Here is a 17,289-nt window from a genome sequence, read left to right as displayed (position 1 = left end):
TATCACTTCAGGAGTATCATCATATTTTGTATGTGATTTCCGAATGTGCAACAATATCAGCTGCAAACTTTATCTGAGACAAAATATACCCTCTTGGCAAGTATACTACTTTAATTCTAAAAAATATCTCAAAAAACTAAAGCCTGTCATATCAAAAGATTTCTTAAGCATAATCTTAAGTGCTTCAATTTCCTTCTAATCATTCCCAGTGATGATTATATCATCAACATACAAAAACGGAATGATAAGGGAGGTACATGTAAATCTTACAAAAAGAGCAGTGTCAGTATAACAGGATTTAAATTTTAAGATTCAACACAGTTCCACTAAACCGATCATACCATGCTTTAGGAGTTTGTTTAAGCCCATATAAAGCTTTTTGAAGACAAAAAACCATTCTATTTTCAATAGTCAGACCAGGGAGAAACTTCATTTAAATTTTCATTTAAAAAAGTATTCTTAACATCTAACTGATATATAGGCCATTTTCTAACGGATGCTACTGCAACTAGAGCCCTAACTGTAGTCATGCGATCTAGTGGAGTAAATGTTTTCTCATAATCTATTCTATATTCTTGGAAATATCCTTTTGCAACTAATCTCGCTTTATATCTTTCTAGGTAATCGTCACTCTTTGTTTTAACTTTAAATACCCATCCACATCCTATTGTCTTTTTTCCCTTTGGAAGATGTTGGACTTTCCAATTATGAGCCTTGTGTAATGCATCTAATTCTGTTTTAATAGTTTCTAATCATTCTTTTATGTTTTTAGTTTTTTTATAGTTAGATGGTTCATGATATGAATGAATTGCTAGAAGGCATGCCCTATAGTTTGGAGAAAAGGATTCATAGGAGATAAACCTATTTGGAGGCCTATATATTCATTCAAATCTCTTAACCCTAGACTCTTCAACATTTGTTGGTTGATTATATTTTTCAAAAGCACATGGATGCTCCCCATTATCTCGTCTAGAGTATTGCAAGATGTTATGAGTTGGTTCTCTTTCTTTACTTGGTCCATTATTTGACTCAAAATCATCAATATCATTATTATCAATAATTTTATTATTTGATTTAGGTAACAAATCAAATAAGAAGGCATACTCAGATTCTTCCTTAGGTTTTTCAAGATCAAATCCATTTTCATTTTCAAGAAATGTTACAGTTCTAGAGACATAAAGTTTATCATTTTTTGGATCATAGCATCGATAGCCTTTTTTATTTTTAGCATATCCAAGAAAAACACATTTTATAGCTTTAGGCAAGAGTTTGTTATATTTTTTAAGAAACACAAAGCATTTACATCCGAAGATCCTTAGTCTTTTCAAATCGGGAGAAATTTTAAGGAGTTTTTCAATTGGAGATTTGTTTCCAAAGTTGGAGAAGACATTCTATTTATTAGATATACCACAGTGAAAGCAGCTTCGACCCAAAAAAAAATTAGAATTTCTTTTTAAATGAGTAGGGTCCTAGTAGTTTCAATAATATGACGGTGCTTTCTTTCGAAAATACCATTTTTTTTGGGAGAGTCTTAAGACAAGATCTTTGGTGTAAAATACCATGAGTTTTTAGATAGGATTGAAATTCATTTGAAAGAAACTCTCTCCCTGAGTCTGAGCGAAAGATTTTAATATTTGTTTTAAATTGATTTTTAACAAGATTATAAAAATTTTTAAAGCATGAAAAACTTCGAATTTGAGATTAAGGAAGTAGATCCAAGTATGTCTACTAAAATCATCTATGAGTGTAACATAATATGAATAATCACCTTTTGACATAACGGGAGCGGGACCCCATACATTCGAATGCACTAATTTAAAGATTTCATTAGTCAAGGAAGTTCTAGATCCAAAAGGCATCATTTGCATTTTTTCAAGTATACAATCTGCACATACAAATTCTTTATCCTTACAATTTTTTTCAAAAGTGAAAAATGAGATAATTTGGATATATTTGGGTATCCTAATCTTTTATGCCAAAGATCTAAACTAATTTCTTTGATATGATTACAAAAAGAGTTTTTAGGTAAACATAAGGAATCCATATAGTAAAGATTTCCTCTTCTTTGGCCTTGCCCAATCAGCTTCTCTGATTGGAGATACTGCACCCAACAAGCCTTAGATGAGAAGAATATTTTACACCAATAATCGGAAATTTTAGTTCCCAAAAAGTGGTTTAAATCTAATTTCAGAATAACCCTCATATTTGGAACAAAAAAATTTGAAATATTGTTGAGATTTCCTATACTTTTAACTTTTAAAGAAGTACCATCGGCAGTTGACACACATGAAAATATGAATTAGTGCAATCGGATAAAAGAGACTCTTTATGAGTCATGTGAAAAGAGGCTTCCGAATCCAAAATCTAAGAAGACTTACTTGGAGGAGAAGAAGAGGACATGGCGACACCAGATGTAGAAGAAGTAGCTTTTAGAATTTGTGAGACGGCTTTCGCTATTTGGGCAATTGTTAAATCATTAAAGTTGACCCCTTTATTTGATTTTTGAGGTTCTTCACTTACAACGGCCACTTTCTTGAGCTTGAGACAATCCGGTCTTATATGCCTCAATTTTTTACAATGATGACAAGTAATTTTACCCTTGTATCCTTCTCCATTATGCCCTTCTCCATTGAATTTTCTTTCAAAATGAGGTAGTTTATAAGTTTTTACAAAAAAAAATTATCTTGATACGACAAGAACCTCGTCATTGGACTTGTGCATTTCAAGTCTTGTTTCTTATTGACAAATTTGAGCAAGAGCCTCACTTATAGGAGTCGAAGTCCTATGAAGCAAGGAGGATCTAACTTGCTCAAATTTCAGTCGGAGACCATATAGAAAAAAGAATTTCTCTTTCAATTTGTAATCTTTTCATCTCAGTAGCCGAACCTTCTCATTTTGGTTCTAACATAGCTAGTTCATTCCAAATAGGAGACAAGATATCATAAAAGTTTCTTACACTTTTATCTTCTTGTTTGGTATTACGTACATTGTCTTGAAGATAATATAGCATAGCAATATCTTTTTGAATGAATGTGCTCTTTAGAAAGATTCATGCATCACATGCCCTTTTAAATTTGATGATGTTGGTGGCGATCTTGTATTCTATGGTATTCATGAACCATCAAAATATTTGAGCATTGCTAGCTTCCCAATCTTCCAACTTGTTTTGGTATTCTTGCAAAGCTTTCTCTTTTTCTTCTTCGGATAGAGCTTTGACTTGATATCCTTCTCTTGTTAATTTAAGTTGAGGTTCATTAGTCTTGTTAATTTAAGTTGAGGTTCATTAGTGGTTTCACTAACAAACCCTCAAAGCTTTTTACCTTTGATGTAATTTTTCATTGTGGTAGCCCATATCAAACAGTTGCTTTCGTTGAGCTTGTAGGAGATGACGGAGGCGGAATCTCCTTTTCCCATAATGAAGAAGGCTTGCATTTGAAGACTAAAGGTTGAAGAGCACCATCACAAAGAGAGCAATCCCAAGATAACTTTCAACACTTCAAAAGCCCTAAGCTCTGATACTATGTAATGAAACAAGATGTGTGCAATCACAATGCCAACAAAGGGCTATATAAGTGCACAAATACAATATCATAAAATAGATATACAAAAACATGAATTCCACAAGAGCACAATGGCACAAATTCCACACAATCACAATATAAAAAACTGAATTTTATATATTGGCTAATAAGCTTAGAAAAGCTTAAGCTCTATTTATAGAGCCTCACATAATTTGACTGACAATAAAAACAGAAAATAAAAAACAAAAACAAAAAGCAAAAAGACTCAACAGCCCCTATTGGACTGTACTATATTACATGCCATTTAAATGACCAAAATACCCCTGATATACGTATATTGTACAAATATACGTATATCAGTTAGGTATACAAATATATGCACAGTATTTTAACATCAATATCAACTTGTACTTTTTGCTCGGTTAGCTCAAATTCTTTGGACCATTATGGACCTTTGATGGTTTGACCCTTTTTGTCTTTGCCATGGCTCAAACTTCCACTATAGCCTCAACTGCTGCATCACCTTCACAGCTATTGTCTAGTTTTCAAAATGCAGATTATTTTAATAAGGGGCAAACTATTTCTAGATAGTATTTTAGCAACAGAAAGAAAGGTCTGATGCTTGCTTGTCGCTGGTGCTATGTCAACCTAGATCATATGATTCACAGCGCTTGCTAATGAACAGCGACGGCTTTCGTGGCTACTGATTGAAGAGATGGTTCATATTGACCAAAAATTGAAGATTCAATTAACATCCTTGAAAAAATGTGTTTCTAATAATCAGCATGTTTTGGTTGCTGTGGATTTTATGCTCTGTATGCAAAATGATTTCATGTTTAGTGTTTTTTGCCTTTGTACCTTTTTTTTTCTATTTCTAACTTTTGAACATTTTTTAGCCATTCATGTATAGTTTGACCATAATGGTTTGAGTATTCCTCTACTTGGGACTTTTCACCTATGCTGATAAATTAAGAGGTTATTATCAAGAATCTATAGGATTTTAGATCTTCAAAATGACTTGAATCGAACTTGTATTTTTGTGATGTATTGTCCAATTACGTTATTTTCATTTAACTCATTTATAATCCTTTTTCCTTTCATTCCCTCATGCTAGTTGCTATTTATTGGTTTTCTCCTCATATTTGTCTTATGAAGTGACCAATTCATATGCCTGATACACTATTAAATCATGATTCAAAAAATTTATTACTGAATAAGTGTTTCTTTTAGTATGACTTTTGTTGTAAGTAGTTTGTGTTCTCTCATCAATTTTTGGACTGCCAAATTTAACTTTTGATACAAGTGTATTAACAATGCAGTGATTTCTTTGTAGGCTTACTATCAGTTGTCTTTAGAGTCCTATGAATTTAATGTTTCAGGAAGCTGACTTAACTAGGATAAAAGAGGCCAGGATTCAGCATGATGTTCAGGATCGTGAAGCCTCACTTTTACGTGCAAGAGTAGAAGCTTCTCTAGCTGATGGCATTTCCTGGGGCATGACAGAAGATGCAGTTGAAGAGGCAGAAGAGGTTTGAGGCCTTTTTTTCTGTTGGTTGATGCATGTATTTGGTGACTAGGGCTGTGCAAAAAGCTCAAGCTCATTCAAAAGCTTGATTTGAGCTGGTTATTTTAATAACCATGGCACCAACAATTTGGGGTTGGTTTAGTTAGAAAATTCAGTTGAAGCCAAACTTAGGCTGTTTGAAAGATCAATAATGTTTATTTATGAGCTCGTTTAGGAACTTATGTTTAATATCTATGCTATTTACTAAAGACCTTTAACACATAAAATGTACAAACCTTATCCATTGGTGAGTTTGACTTCTGCCCATGATGTTGTTCAAATCTCATTGCCTCTCTTTCCAAAAGTTAAAAAGAGAGAATATAGCTTGACTCCTCCTTAGCTGAGCGGAGCTTGAATACAACTAAAATTTATCTTGCATTCAAGCCAAAACTCAAGCCTGGTAGATTTCTACCGATCTACTAAGCTAAGCTCGACTATTCTAGGCTCAAGCTCAGGCAAAGCTTGGCTGATATGGAGCCTTAGGCATGAATCATGACTTGCCCTTTTTTTTGTTTTTTTCATGTGAAACTGTAGTTCTCCCCTTTTTCCTTTTTGGAGGTGGACAGGGTGAGACATGCACATTTTCCATACATTGAACTGGTTAAGGCATAAATTGTTTGAGCAATTTATATTTTCTTTCCATGGTGCTAAATGGAACCAGGGCTTACCTCTTATCATTTCCATGTTTTGCACTTTTTATTAGATGAGTGATAGAATGCTTCATTCTCTACATTCATCAGTTGATTGCTTCCTCTTTCAGGATGATACTGATGAAGTAACCTGGCAAACATACAAGGGCCAACTTACTGAGAAGCAAGAAAAAACACGTGACAAGATTATCAAAAGAACTGAAAAGGTACATGAATTGATATTGCTAATCTTAGGGATTTTTTTAATTAGCATCTAATTTGTCATTGTCCTTCCGAAAGAAAAAAAACCCTACTACATTTTAACCAAACCTTGATTCAGTTTCTTTTTTTTCATTTATTTTTCTTAGTTGATTCTGTTAGTTGTTTTGGTATTTTTATTAGAAAATAATGCAGCAAAAAGTGTTGGGCATAGATTTGCTTTCACTTCTGATCTCTCAAATCTGTTACTACAGCTAAGAAATGCAAAAGTGCAAAAGCAAGATGAGGGTATTATGGCATTTTATTTAGGGTACTTGGTTGTTTTTTTTAACTTTGGCATGGATAGACTTCTTTCCTCTTGATCGGCCATGAACTTGTAGAAGATGGTAATAAATTCTCTGCTTGAGAAGTTGCTGCAACTATTTGGTTTTTACAGACATATGGTGTTCCAGATAGAACTTAGTCTGCTTGCCCTTGCTTCATGCCACCATTTGTACAGCATTCAAGTGTACTTTTTTAAAATGTTGGAGGTGATTTGGGGATAAGCTTTTGGTGCACATGGTGGCAGTCAGCTATCAAGACTCATTGTTTTGATTTGGTTCAAGAAATCATTACTTTACTGGTTTGGAGGGGCCTTAATGCTTTTAGTTTAGGGTTTTCCTGCTACTGTTATATGTGCTTTATTGTGTTTTTCTGGTTCTCCGGCTGATCTTTTATGTTATGCCTTTAGGTACTGTGGTAAGACTTAGCTTAGACAGGAGGCTGGACAATTTTTTCGCATATCTTCATGCTTTTATTATCTCTTTGGACCTTCTCTTGATTGATGGCTTTTTATTTTTCTTGTAAAAGCAATTCTTGCAAGCATCTTTTTCTGCTAAGATGCTCCTGCATCATTTACTTGCTGCAGTCAGCTTTCTCTTAGAAAGGGAAACGGGACTTTTTTCCCTGTATTTGTTTCTTTTGTGTTTCTTTCAACTTATTTCACTTTAAACTTTCTTATGGCCATTAAGATAGGTTCTTCCACTTGGGGCAAGCATGATTTGTTTCTGTTAATAGTTAAATTCATTATTTTCTGCACTATTGTGTCAAATTGAAAAGATGACAAGAAAATGTTCTTGGAAATTTACTTCACTTTAATTAAACTGCTAATAGATAATAAGTTTGTGCAACTTCATATTAGTTTTCTACCTTAAGACTAAACAAATCCTTTTTTTTCCATCATTGAAGGCTTTCATTACAATTAATGTACGTGGGTATGCAGAACCTTCAAGTAAGGATGGTATAAATGTGTTAGTCATTACATAAAATCTTGCTCTTCAAACATGTTTCATGGAAACAAAAATTCTATAGAACTATAGGCAGCAGTGAGATGATTGGTCATGTGCTTTTGTATAATCATGTGTTAGATGCATTTTATGGAAATAATAATTGTTTGGAACCATAATCAGTAGCCAGATGATTTAGTCGTGTGCTTTCGTTTCGGTATTGCCTTTAGAGTCATATTAATATGTTATTTATTCTTTCGATAATAAAGTGGTCATCTTTTAGTCAATTTTGTGATGGCAGGTGGCTCATATGAAGAAGGAGATAGATGCCATAAAGGCAAAAGAGATTGCACAAGGTGGGCTGACACAGGGTCAACAAACTCAAATTGCTAGGAATGAGCAGAGAATATCACAGGTTTCTTCTCTTGAGACCTTATTGTAGCTCGTATGGGATTTCTATCACTTATAAATTGATCAAATGACTTGTCTTAGTAAAATCTTTTCCATGTATTCAACAGATCATGGAGGAGCTGGAAAATTTGGAGGAGACTTTAAATGAGAGCATACAAGAGAGCATTGGTGCACATGCTGGGAAGCTATATGGTAAGAAGAAGGGTCCATTTGAAGATGAAGATGTTCTTAGGTTAGTAATTTTTCTTTGTTTTCTGTTCCTGGCTCAGTTCTTTCAATAATGTTTATAAACTAGTCATTCTTATTGGTATTTTGGCTTTAGTTGAGGCTAACTTATCATTTTCTACCGAACAAACTGTTCTTCATTTAAAGGATAGTAGTTAAGTGTTCTGGCACAACACATGGTTCAGTTGCAATTTAATGATGTAATTCATTATCAAAATTGAAAGCACAATTCTCCCAAAGCCAGCGACCAACATGCTTCCTTGCACTTCCTGCGTGCTTCTCATGTGTTCCCCATATTTGTTCGACACTTCCCACATACCACCATTCTCTATTGTAGAAATTTATATCAGAAAAATGTTTATTCAGTTATTTCTTAGTTCACTTCCAACTTTGCATGGGCTGTTGCGGAACTTGCTTTCCACTTCTGCTTCCCACATAGCTTTCCAATTTTGCTTCCATTCGCTCAAACTGTGATTTTATAAGAGTAAAAACTGTCATATAGTTTACATCATCTTAGGGCTGTCTTACATAGACATGCCATGCATAAAGTTGGTTTGCACCAGCGATTTTTCAGAAGTAGATCACGTGGGTGCACATCCACACCGTACACACCCAAAACTCTCTCTCTCTCTCTCTCTCTCTCTCTCTCTCTCTCTCTCTCTCTCTCTCTCTCTCTCTCTCTCTCTCTCTCTCTCTCTCTCGTGCACACACAGACATATTTGGAGGGTTTAATTTTTGCACCCTCAAGGGTGCCATGCTTTCTAGGAACCTCATTGATTTTCATAATATGTTGGCATAAATGTTTTGTGGATTTGACAGCATATTTGGTCTTCATAGTATTTTTCACTGAATTTTGGATGAGATTATGATAACCAGACAGGTTTTTAAAGGAAACTAAAAATTAAAGGCCTGAAATCCACAAGAATTTCACACAAAAAAAGTCTATTTTTATATTGAAACAACTGGGTACAAAGCATGTAGACCACCTATATGGGAAAGAATTGTAGTTCCATTCCTCACAAGTGCATTTGTAATAAGTCTCTCTTCTTTCCGGTTAACATTTCTTATCATTGCAGTGATGATGATGATGAGTTTTATGACCGGACTAAGAAAAGCACAGGTTCGCTTATGAAAGTTGGTGAGAAGAAAGCAGTTGAAACAGCAGAAACATTGCTTGATAAGAAAGAATGTATCACTAAAGAGATTGAAGAAATTAAGAATATGCTTCAGAAAGAGAAAACTAAAATGCAAGGGATCAATGTTGAAACTGAAAGCAGGGACGCACTTGATGCATTCATGAGTGGACTTTCAACCCAGATAGGTAAGGCCTTTGTTTACTATCTAGTTTCATGTTGGAATTCATGCACATAATTTCTCTTTGCTGAAGCATGCACGCTTATATGTTTTCTTGTGGTTTCTCTGTGATTTGACAAACTAATAAACCTGCAATTTTTATCAGAAAAACTCTAACCTTGACCTAATCAATTGCAATTACTCAATTGAAGGAGATTTATATTTATAGAGTATATCAAAATGCAAAGCATTATATATATATAGACATGTCCATGAATCTCAAAGTTCCACGTGTCTGACACTGTGTACTTGTGTTCAACACTGACACTTGTGTTCATGAGGGTGTCAGTTGCTTCCAGATGTGTCTTCCACATGCTTGTGCAGGAACATGTGCATGTATTTTCTTTCAATTTTTTCCCAGCAATTGTTAGGAATTTGGCATATCAATTTCTGAGGTTGGGTAGGTAGGTTTGTTGTAGTGTATCTGGATGGAAGATCCTGTTCTAAATTAACTTTTTTTTTGCTGTTCTAAATTAGTATTTTTTTCTAGTTGGTTATATAATTTAACACTTAGCCCCATCTATTGGCGTAATACTTTGATATGCTCTTGTGACTAGAAATTGATAGGGCAGCTCGACTTGAAAAGAAAATGCACGACCTTGAATCTAACTTGGAGAGGATATTATATTTGCTTAAAATTGCTGATCCTACTGGTGAGGCTGCTAAGAAAAGAGATGTGCAGCCTCCACCATCAAAGCCTAACAGTGTAGGCATCTCCGTTTCTGTTTCCGACAAGAGACGATCTATAGATGAAAAAAAGTCATCTGCCTTGGAAAAGCCTGCTGTAGTTGGTTCTGCGGAAGAAACTCCAGTTCTTAAGGAAACAAGGAAGCCTTCAGAAGATGATAAAATTGACAATAAAGATGAAGAAAAAGGGCCTGCCTATTTTATGCCAAAACCACAATGGCTTGGTGCTGCTCGGGAGGTGGAGAGTGACAGCGTGCATCAAGAAGTTCCCTCGAGTACAGATGAGTCAGGCCAGTTTGTAGACTACAAAGACAGGAAAACAGCACTAACATTTAATAGTGAACAAAAGATAGTTAATTCCTCTATTGAAGATGCAGCTCCTGGCCTAATAATAAGGAAACGAAAGGAGGCAGAAAAGACTGAAGGCAGCACTACCGAACCTTTAGAATCGTCAACATCATCAGCTTCAGCTGAAAGTAATGCTCTAGATGCTGTTGCACTTCTATTGAAGCACCAGAAGGGATATTTCATGTCATATGACGAGGCGGGAAATAGCGAAGAAAGCATTTCTAGTGGCCAATTTAGCAATGAAAAAAGGAAACAAAGAAGAACCCTGGGTCCTGAAAAACCTGCTTTTCTTGATAGTAGTCCAGATTATGACTCGTGGGTACCACCAGCAGGTATAGTAGTTTTGTTGTGTTTTTATGCATAATGATGTTCAATAATAGTGGTCATTTTTTATACATGTCGAGATTTCAAGTTGATTTTTGCGAGATTCTTGCAGGACAAACTGGTGATGGTCGCACCTCATTAAATGACCGGTTTGGTTACTGATCTTCACTACTACTGCAATTTTCCAGTTTCCAAACTTCAACCTGCTTGCAGTCCGCTGCTTCTGGTTTTATTTGCTAAGTGCTGATGGTTTTTATATGGCAAAGTTCTTGAATTGAGGCTCTGAATTTGGTTATTCCCAGTCATTGTGATCCCGAAAGTGGGGAGTGCCTGTTGCAGAGAGACATGAAGTGAGATGTTGAATCACAATCAGAAGCATACACTTGAATTCTTGTTCGGCTGTAGCATCATGATTTTGGTTCTTAAAGATGTACATAAGAACTAATCAATACAGGTAGACATTGAAAAGGTAACCTCAACTAAAGTTCTCATTTTGGTTTTGCAAAAAATCATGGGACTTGTTCTGATTTTTGCGTGTATTCTGGTGATAGAGGCGTATTTCTTCTGATCCAGTTTCTAAGTTGCAGGAAGCTTTTGGCCTTTTCTCTTTCCTTTTTGTTTCTTCCTCATTGCTGCTTTTGGATTAAACAGTCGAGCATTCTTGGTCAAGCTTGTAATGGATTCTCTAGTCCTGTTATGGGTTGCCACTCTTGGAGACCCTGCTTGGCCTATAATTGCTGAAGTGCTCCAATGGCCTGTAATCACTAAGCTTGGGATGCATTATGTCACCCTCCCGCTGATACGCTAAATCATGTCATTGATTTTGGTAGGAAAAAATAAGGTTGTTGGTTTATATTGTTTTTTATATATTTCTACTCAATATTTTTTTTGTTTTTCCTGAACCCTTGGCGAAGCCTCAAGGTTCCCCAGGATCAAATTTGAATATATGCTTCTTTCAGTAGATCCAGGCCCAAAGCCAGCCAGTCTGCAACCCTACTCCCACGCAGGGCTGTGAATGGGTTAGACCTGTGTCAGGTCCAGGTCTAACTTTGAGGTTTTGGGACCGTATAACTGAACCAACTTATGCATAACCATTTCAGATTCAGCTACAGATAGTATGAATCAGATCGTGTAATGTGCTATTATTATTATTAAAAGTACCGGAATGGTAACTCGAAGTCAGGTTGGATTTGGTAATGGATTGAGAATTTATATCCTGACTCGGTCCATATGTTAGCTAATCGTACCTATCATATTAAAGCCAAAATGAGGGTCCAATTCGATGCAGTCCAGCTCAGATCTGGTCAACCCGATCGATCAGCATCCCTAAGTACTGCACTTTTGTAAAGCCAGATCAACTCAAGCTTGAACTGCATATCAGTACTGCATTCTAACTTCAAGTTTCTCAAAATAAATAAAAAAAGATAGAACCCTTCCGTGCAAATGATGGGATTGGAAAGATACGGATATGAGCCAAAGCATGACGACGTGAAATTTGTTTTTTTAAACAAGGATTTTTTAAATTTTTAATCAATAAATTGTTTGGTATTTTAATGTATAATATAATTAAAAATTATTAAAATTATTAGAAATATAAAAAAATGGCCATATGGATCATGTTGGCGTTGTTATAGCATGTCAAGTTCATATAACCATGGATACATGGCTAAAATGGCATTCCCTTATGACAAGCCATGATACATTAACCGCATATGGTGACAAACTCTTGGGGTTGCGAGATTTTGAATGATAGTTTAGCCAGATGCGCAACTCCCTGTAAGAAAAAAAGGTTTAAAGGAAGACTTTCCTGCAAATCTAGGATCTTTTGCTGCAACTTATGATAGATGTTTCAGATCAGATGCAATGGATCATCCTCTCTCTCTCTCTCTCTCTTGAACACATACATAACCCTGCCGATGTGCATTATCTCAAGAATGCTGAAAATCAGGCCACTGATTGCATTAAGGAAAATCAACAGTAGCGAACATGAAACTCGGTGAACATTACGTCTTTATTGCACTGTCCATTCCAAACAGTAGCTATGGTAGGTAATCTGTTCTCTATTTGACATACAAATTGCTTTTTCCTCCAAAACTGAAAGTCGGGCATCAGATGGAAGGTGGACACAAAGCACAAAAAGGTTTGTGCACGGTGAACGAAAAATAAGATTGGCAACACTTGACCCATATAGAAATACAAAGCCAGAGGCATACCTCTTTGGTCAATGACATACGAGCAGATGTACAATTGCAGTCACGGATGTCTTTTACTTTCTTGAAGGGGTGGCTCTAGAAGCTATTTACATTCATCTTCAGCATGCCGAGCAGTGGCAGAGAGGCTCGTCTCTCCATTGGTGAGGCCGTGGAGAAGAGAATAAAATTTTGCCATCTTATACTGTGACCGCAGAAATAGAATTGGACCAAACATACAGAGCCAGGTACCCCTCGTCATCCATGAGAAAGAATTGTTGTGGATAAAAATTAGTTGAAAAAATAAGTTGACTGCAAAACCTCCTTCAGTTCAAAATCACCACGATCTGGAAGAGGAGGAAAACTCAACTTTGGAAATGATTTCTGGAAGCCCTCCAGGAGCTGCATCAGCATGAGTACGGTTCAGCAACACAGCATGATAAACAAGAAGAATCTTAAGAGCGAACAATTGCTATTTGAAAAGACAGGAATCCACATTTTTTAAGCTGATCACAAAATTTTGGGTTGTAGAAAAATGACTAGATACTGCAGTTGCAGAAAAATGACTACATAATGCAAGGTTATTCTACAAATGAATTAACAATTCATTTCTTCTAAAACTTTGTCTGATGACAATCGACTCGCAGAACACATTTAATCTATTTGATATATTTAAACTCAAAACTTGGCCTCTGGACTTTTTCTCCATTCTCTAAGAGGTTTGTTGACATGATGGAAGCTAACTCACCCACACTCAGCCATCTTCAAATGAAATTTTGGCTCATTTTTTGCCTTATTGCCTATCACAACTTTTAACAAATCATATATGGAAGTTGGTTCTGACAAGTTTGTGTGCTTACATTTTCCAGTATCGGCTGTTCATAGAGTTCGACAAATTTCTCCCTCAGTATTCTGTTCATTTCATCCACATCGCAGGCATGTGTCCAGTATGAATCATGAACTCCTGAAGCAAAGTCACAAAACTAAGAGTCCAACTCAAAACAGCCCAAATGTCAATGGATGAAAGAAGAAATGCACCTGCAAATTTTAATCCTGCCTTTTTGCAGGCAACAGCTGTCATCATCATGTGAGATCCATCGAGGGAATGAACAAAATTTGGGGGGAAAGCAGTCCTCTGTCTCTTAATCATGACCTGAGTAGCAGAATTATGTAGTCAGTATCACAAACAAAGATGAGAATGATATCAATATGATTTAAAGAACTCCATTTAGACACTCAGGTAAAGAAGAATCTAGTGATTACCTTATCTGTTTCTCTTTGTAACGCCAAAACCTGAAGAGAGGTTTTTACCTGCAACACCAACTCATCATCAATTTAAGAAATGGAGAAAACACACTATATGCACGATGTGAAATAGAAAGTGAACAGTTCTTGAAAGTGCCTAAGAGGGCAACATTTTAGCAGAAAAAGAGCTTCTAAACCGCACATCCTTCACACAACTTATATTCCACTCAGCCTCCAACTTATCGTTCTTTCAGAAACTGGTTAAGGATGCAAGGCACAAACCTTCTGGAAGAAACTGTTCACCGACTTTTTGTACACAAGTGAGAGAGAGAGAGAGCTTACAAGACACCTTCCTTTCTTCTTGTAAGGTTGCACAACCGGAAGCCCAAGGGGAGTAGTCCACCTCACTGACTCATTTTCTGAAGCAATCACCTGCAGAGCATAATAAAATAGGCACCATTTGATGAAGATTCCACAACCACTTCAAATATAGGATCTTGACGAATATAAAGCAACCTGACTTCCCAACTGTTAACATGGTGCTATCTTGGAATAAGGGGAACTCAAGCATCTCAAATGAGGAGAATAAATCAAGGCTTTCCACATCCATATTATAAATGACATTCAGGGTTGCAATAGAAATCCCGAATGATAATTTTTGAAAAGGCCCCAATATTTGTCAAACGTATGAGAGAGAGAGAGAGAGAGAGAGAGAGAGAGAGAGAGAGAGAGAGAGAGAGAGAGAGAGAGAGAGAGAGATGTAATTTCTGCTCAAACTACCAATTATCCCACACTCCTTATTCAACTATAAGATATGCAGTGCCCTAGTTGAAACCTGGTCAGGATGAACCCCCTAACAACTAGTCAAGCCTGCTTTGTTCAGCTAGTTACAAGAAAACTAGGTGAAGGACTAGCTAATCTAGTTTCCACCCAGCATACCAATTCTAGCCTAGTCCTTGTCCAATCTTTACCTAGGCATATATGACCATTCCATGCTTCTTGATACGTCTGGTTATGAATATTCCCATCTATTATGCAATTAATAGCCAATTATATGATGTTACTGGTTTTCCTTTCACCAACTTTATTATACAATTTTCATAACTTTTCTCCATAGCCAGTAAGATCAGACCTAGTCTGATTCATGTGGAGAGACTCTAGTAACCTAGTTCATGACTGCCATTTTACAACATAGCCACATCTCATGAGCAGCCTCAGTCATCTGCTTGTATCAGACAATGGATGTTCAGCAACCTAGAAGCAACAATATAAGTAGGTGAAGGTTAGAGTATGGTTTGATAAGAATTCAAAATTTCTTATCTAGCCCTCACCAGAGGCTTGAAAGCTATTGAATCCAAGCAAACAAGCAGGACTGGTCCATGCATTACTCCTCAACATCATTATTCTTAGCATACCCTTGCTTATCACAGTCTTCTTCCATTTGTATATTTAATGTTTGTAGATCAATAAATGCATACAACCCAGTCAGCAATCAAGACAGTTATGTGAACCAGCTATTATCCACTAAAATTTGGGTACACAGCATGCTGCAAGTCCCATTCTAAATGAATTTCATAATTCCAAAAACAAAACATTTTTTATTCCTTCCAACTTTCATAATATTTCAATAGTTGGAAATTAATTGGTGTCGAATGCAGAGAGAAACTTCAGCAACATCATGATATACTGAAACATGCACTGCCTACATGCTTACTTTATGAACATCTAGGAAGGTAGGGCTCCTTTCAGAGAAACTTTATTTGTTTCAGATCCTTGTAGCAATCTTCCTATGAATTCACGAGAAAAAAACATAAAAGAATATAAGATATCTAAAAAGGCTTCCACAAAGAAGATCCCCAATCCGGTGATAAGGAAAACTAAAGCATCATAAACCTGCAAAACGGGACTCACTATTGCAAGCTTGCAATACATCTATCGCATCTATCTACTGAAGTTTTTTTATGGAGAAATATATGTGCGGTTAAGCCTTTCCTAAGTCATGGTGAAGCCCAAAAATTCCCTCAAAATAAACTATGGATAATGCCTAGGATATTCATTCTACAAGTTATATGGCTCCTGTGAGATAATCTAGAAACCAAAGGCAACATAAATACAACCCTCTAAATTGTGCCTTTCGCTGTAAACTTAAAAACAATCCTGATGATGACAATATATGACTAGAAGTACCCAAAAATTGAAACACTGATGTACAATGACCATAAATTGGTGAATAGCAGTATGAGTTCAGATGGCAGATGCATGTAGAAGCTCAAAGAATTCTGGTATAATATGTTCATTAAAAATCATGAACATTTCAAGGAATTATCATATTAACAGACAACATGCACAAACCTTTGCGCAATCCCCCAGCCAGCTCATAATAGCACGTGCAGCTTGAAACATCTCCTCCAAGGCAGTCAAGGTTGTCTATTCAATACAAAAATTTGTTCGTCATTCCACATTGTTTCCTTACATTAAGAACATTGCAGATAGACAAATTTAACAGTACAACTTGAAAATAATGTTTCTGTTTTTTTTTTTTGTGAAGCAAACTTATAAAGGTTAAGTCAATAGAAATTTAATTGATGCCCTTACTTTAGCTGCATAGCAAGCTGCACCAAACACTTGATCATCTGGAATGGCATCCCGCTCCTTTAGCCTCCTTTTTATCTGGTCTCGAGCACCAATGTAGGTTACTCCATAAACTGATGTCATAACCGTCTGCTTAACTAATTTACGGTCCACCTACATAGCAAAAAAGTACATCAAATACTTCCAGTATCTTGCACATATTCAAGAATAAAAAGGAGAAATGAACCTCTTAAAACGGAAAACATTTCTTAAGTCACTTGATTATTGATTACATTTCCCTTCCACATTCTGACTCAATTTACCAAAAAGATTAAAACAGACACAACAGCATATATTGTTTGTGTCTTTCACATTCTTTCATAAGAGCAATTTATATAGATGGATGTGAGAGAATAGATGAAAGAATTAATTAACATAGAATCTCTGTAAAACAGTGACCCAATTCAAACTCGTTGCTCCTGGAACTGTCCATAGTTTGTTTAAGAATCTGTTTGGGAGGTGATAGTTGAGAGGATTTGGCAGAAACCAATTGGAGGGAAATGAAAAGAAATGGATTTGGAAAGAACTGATGGGAAATTGATCTTGTTTGGAAACCTTATAATTCTTCCAAGGAATCAGGCTACCAATTCTCTTTGTTTCTCTATCTTGTTTGAAGTCGATTTCTTGTTTACATACTTGGTTGTATCTAGCAAAAGAATTGAAATAAATCCAATTACA

At 35.9% G+C, this 17,289-nt stretch overlaps 2 protein-coding genes across 2 annotated transcripts in view; one reads left to right on the top strand and one right to left on the bottom strand.

Moving 5' to 3' along the window:
- Positions 1-11,126, top strand: part of LOC149838510 (SMAD/FHA domain-containing protein) — a 66,452-nt gene extending 55,326 nt beyond the window's left edge. The window contains exons 6-12 of the mRNA XM_090006632.1: positions 4,901-5,050; positions 5,846-5,941; positions 7,500-7,613; positions 7,717-7,841; positions 8,911-9,155; positions 9,745-10,554; positions 10,659-11,126. Of these exons, the coding sequence (XP_089862758.1) occupies positions 4,901-5,050; positions 5,846-5,941; positions 7,500-7,613; positions 7,717-7,841; positions 8,911-9,155; positions 9,745-10,554; positions 10,659-10,708 (1,590 nt within the window). The 3' untranslated portion in view covers positions 10,709-11,126. The remainder of the gene's footprint in view (positions 1-4,900; positions 5,051-5,845; positions 5,942-7,499; positions 7,614-7,716; positions 7,842-8,910; positions 9,156-9,744; positions 10,555-10,658) is intronic.
- A 1,413-nt stretch (positions 11,127-12,539) lies between these two features.
- Positions 12,540-17,289, bottom strand: part of LOC149838509 (DNA-directed RNA polymerase 1B, mitochondrial-like) — an 83,525-nt gene continuing 78,775 nt past the window's right edge. Inside the window, exons 13-19 of the mRNA XM_090006625.1 lie at positions 16,576-16,725; positions 16,333-16,407; positions 14,323-14,412; positions 13,999-14,046; positions 13,774-13,888; positions 13,596-13,699; positions 12,540-13,137 (exon numbers count right to left, since the gene is read on the bottom strand). Of these exons, the coding sequence (XP_089862751.1) occupies positions 13,027-13,137; positions 13,596-13,699; positions 13,774-13,888; positions 13,999-14,046; positions 14,323-14,412; positions 16,333-16,407; positions 16,576-16,725 (693 nt within the window). The 3' untranslated portion in view covers positions 12,540-13,026. The remainder of the gene's footprint in view (positions 13,138-13,595; positions 13,700-13,773; positions 13,889-13,998; positions 14,047-14,322; positions 14,413-16,332; positions 16,408-16,575; positions 16,726-17,289) is intronic.

The sequence above is a fragment of the Nuphar pumila genome, chromosome 5 (genome assembly GCF_984573655.1).
Source record: "Nuphar pumila chromosome 5, dmNupPumi1.hap1.1, whole genome shotgun sequence".
NCBI classification, from domain to species: Eukaryota; Viridiplantae; Streptophyta; class Magnoliopsida; order Nymphaeales; family Nymphaeaceae; genus Nuphar; species Nuphar pumila.
Note: the sequence above shows the minus strand (reverse complement) of the source record. Positions and strands in the feature narration are given on the sequence as shown.